Genomic DNA, 2828 nt, shown 5'->3' with positions numbered 1-2828 from the left:
AATATTTACCTTTCCCTGTTAGGAAACTGCAACCCATATACAAATGTTTTACTGTACAATACAATATTTAAAATACATGATGGTTGACTGTGACCACTTTAGAAGTTTACTCCTTCATTATCTCTATTTTAGTGACCATAAACACTTTTAATAATTTTATTGCAAGTTATACCACTGTTTTCTTTATAAAAATTCTAAGCTTAACTTTTCTCTTTGCTTGGTTTCCACTTTTTTTTAGTATGGCACATTTGTTACATGAAAAGTGTTACTGATAATTTATTTTCATATTCTATTGCAGGAGACAAAGCAGAGTCTTATTAAGTATTTGGCATTTTTTTTCATTTTATTTCAAAGGATCATTAATCAGGAATGCCAGCAATGTCAGAACAGAACCACACACGTTTTCACGTGTCACACTTTGTCTTCAGTGCTTTTCCTGGATTTCAGGACTGGACATCAAGGACTATCATCTTTACAGTTTTCTTTACAGGATTTACTGCTACATTATTTGGAAACCTAATTGTTTTAATAGTTATGATGTTAGACAACGGACTACATGTTCCTATGTATTATTTCATTGGTAACCTTGCTGTATTAGACTTATTCATCCCAACAGTAACAATTCCACAGATGCTGTACTATTTAATCAGTGATGACAATGTGATTGGTTTTGGTACCTGTGTCACACAAATGACTTCCATTATGATTTTTAGAATTACAGAGGGCTGTTTATTGGGTATTATGGCATATGACCGTTATCAAGCTGTTTGCTGGCCTCTTCACTATTCTACAATGATGACTAACAAGCATGCTATTGCACTGTCTGCTTGCTGCTGGATAACAGGACTCATGACATCATTGCTTCTGGCATCATGGGTATTTTGTACACCATTTTGTGGACCCAATAAAATTGATCACTACTGCTGTGAACTTATTGCAATCACTGCTTTAGCTTGTGGTGATGTTTCTGTCCAAGATGCAATTAATTTTTTAGGTGCTATGATATTAATAATAGTGATGCTGTTTTCTATTGGGTTTTCATATGGAAAAATTGTTGTTTCAGTTCTTAAAGTTGCTTCTTCCAAAGAACGCTGGAAAGCATTTTCTACTTGCACCAGCCACCTGTTTGTCATTGCTGTTTTCTATCTAGTAGCAGCTGTTGTGTTCCTCTCCTACAAAGTACCTGGGTTCTCTGTTGATGCACGAGTATTGGCTGCTGTGTTGCAGAACATTCTTCCCTCACTGGTTAACCCCTTAATTTATTTTTTGAAAACCAAAGATATCAGGGTCAGTTTCTTCAAAATTCTTAAAAAATATCACACCCGTAATGGTTGATTTTTGTTTGTCATTTTCCCATCTAACCACATGCAGTCTCACATACTTAGCCACGTTTATTATTTTGACCCACTTTCCTAATTTGCATTTGTGTATTGTCAGACAACTATGGTGCTGTTCAGTTAAATAGCCTATATGTACTGGGTTACTCTCCTGGTGATGTCATTAGTGTTGGTGTGCATGAAGCAATTAACACAAACACCCCACTTCTTCTCCAGTGCATATGGAAACAACTAATCACAATGCTTCCTGCATACTTATAATTAATAGTACCTCACTATTAATACTAAATATCATAGAGAGTACTACATATTCATATGTTAAGAGCTGCACTTCCCTCACTTGACATCCATGCATAAATATGACACACACACAGTATGTCTACTTCTCAACTGTCCAACATTTTGCCAAATGTCCCTAATTTTGCTTCAGATTTTTTCCATGCCCCCCATAGCATTTTTGATTTAAGGGTAGATCACAAAGGATTACAGACAATAAATAATGCCAGATATTAGAGTTTCATGTTTACTTTTCTTCAGAAATGGCCATTAATATAAACCCTGTTGTGATAGTTTGGCTTTGTTAAGGGCAGATCCTGCCTCTTAAACCTGGTTGACTTCTTTGAAACAGTCACCAAGGCCATTGACGAAGGGAAGGTGGTCCACACAGCCTATCTGGACCTTGCAAAAGCCTTCGATACAATACCCCACTCAGGCATTATAGATAAGCTCACCAGCTTAAATATAAACCCCTATGTCACTAGATGGGTTGCAAACTGGCTCAAGGACAGAATCCACATGGTTAGAATTGCTGGAGCCATGTCAGACTCCAAACCAGTTACAAGTGGCGTCCCACAAGGCTCAGTCCTGGGACCTCTCTTGTTTGGTATATATTTCTCGGAGGTACAGGCCAACACGGAAGGACTGTGGCTGACCAAGTTTGCAGATGACTGCAAACTGGGCGCCATAATCGACTCTCCAGCCGACACAAGTATCCTCCAAAAGGGCCTCATAGAAACAGTCAACTGGTGCCAGAGCCATGGCCTCAAGCTAAACGCCAAAAAGTGTATAGTCATCCCCTTTGGCAAAAACAAAGTGCCCACAAATTACCACATAGGTGGTAATCCATTAAGTACTGAAGAAGTCATTAGGGAAATGGGGACCCAAGTTGATAGCAATCTCTCATTTGACAACCACGTGGCCAAAGTGGTTAGAAAAACATTTTATATAGCCCACCTAATCATGAAGGGATTCACATCTAGATTAGGGGAGGTCATCGTGCCTCTTTACTCATCCCTCATCAGGCCCATAATCGAGTACAATGCCCCTTTTGGGATGTACCTTACCAAACACCTGCAGCAACTGGAAAGACCCCAAAAGTACCTCACCAAGAGGATCAAAGGGCTCAAACAGATGCCATATGCTGCCCGGTTAAAGAAACTCCAGCTCTACTCAGTGGCATACCACCTGCTCAGAGGTGACCTGTGCCTGACG

General features: G+C 39.2%; 1 protein-coding gene across 1 annotated transcript; it reads left to right on the top strand.

Moving 5' to 3' along the window:
- The first annotated feature begins 369 nt into the window (after positions 1 to 369).
- On the top strand, positions 370 to 1335 carry LOC122810760 (olfactory receptor 2B6-like). Its single transcript, XM_044082322.1, has one exon. It carries the CDS (start codon positions 370 to 372, stop codon positions 1333 to 1335), a length of 966 nt encoding a protein of 321 aa, XP_043938257.1.
- The last annotated feature ends 1493 nt before the right edge of the window (positions 1336 to 2828 follow it).

This window comes from Protopterus annectens, chromosome 9.part0 (assembly GCF_019279795.1).
Source record: "Protopterus annectens isolate FY-2018-M chromosome 9.part0, PAN1.0, whole genome shotgun sequence".
NCBI classification, from domain to species: domain Eukaryota; kingdom Metazoa; phylum Chordata; order Ceratodontiformes; family Protopteridae; genus Protopterus; species Protopterus annectens.
The sequence above is the reverse complement of the archived record's forward strand: the minus strand, read 5'-3'. Positions and strand labels throughout refer to the sequence as shown.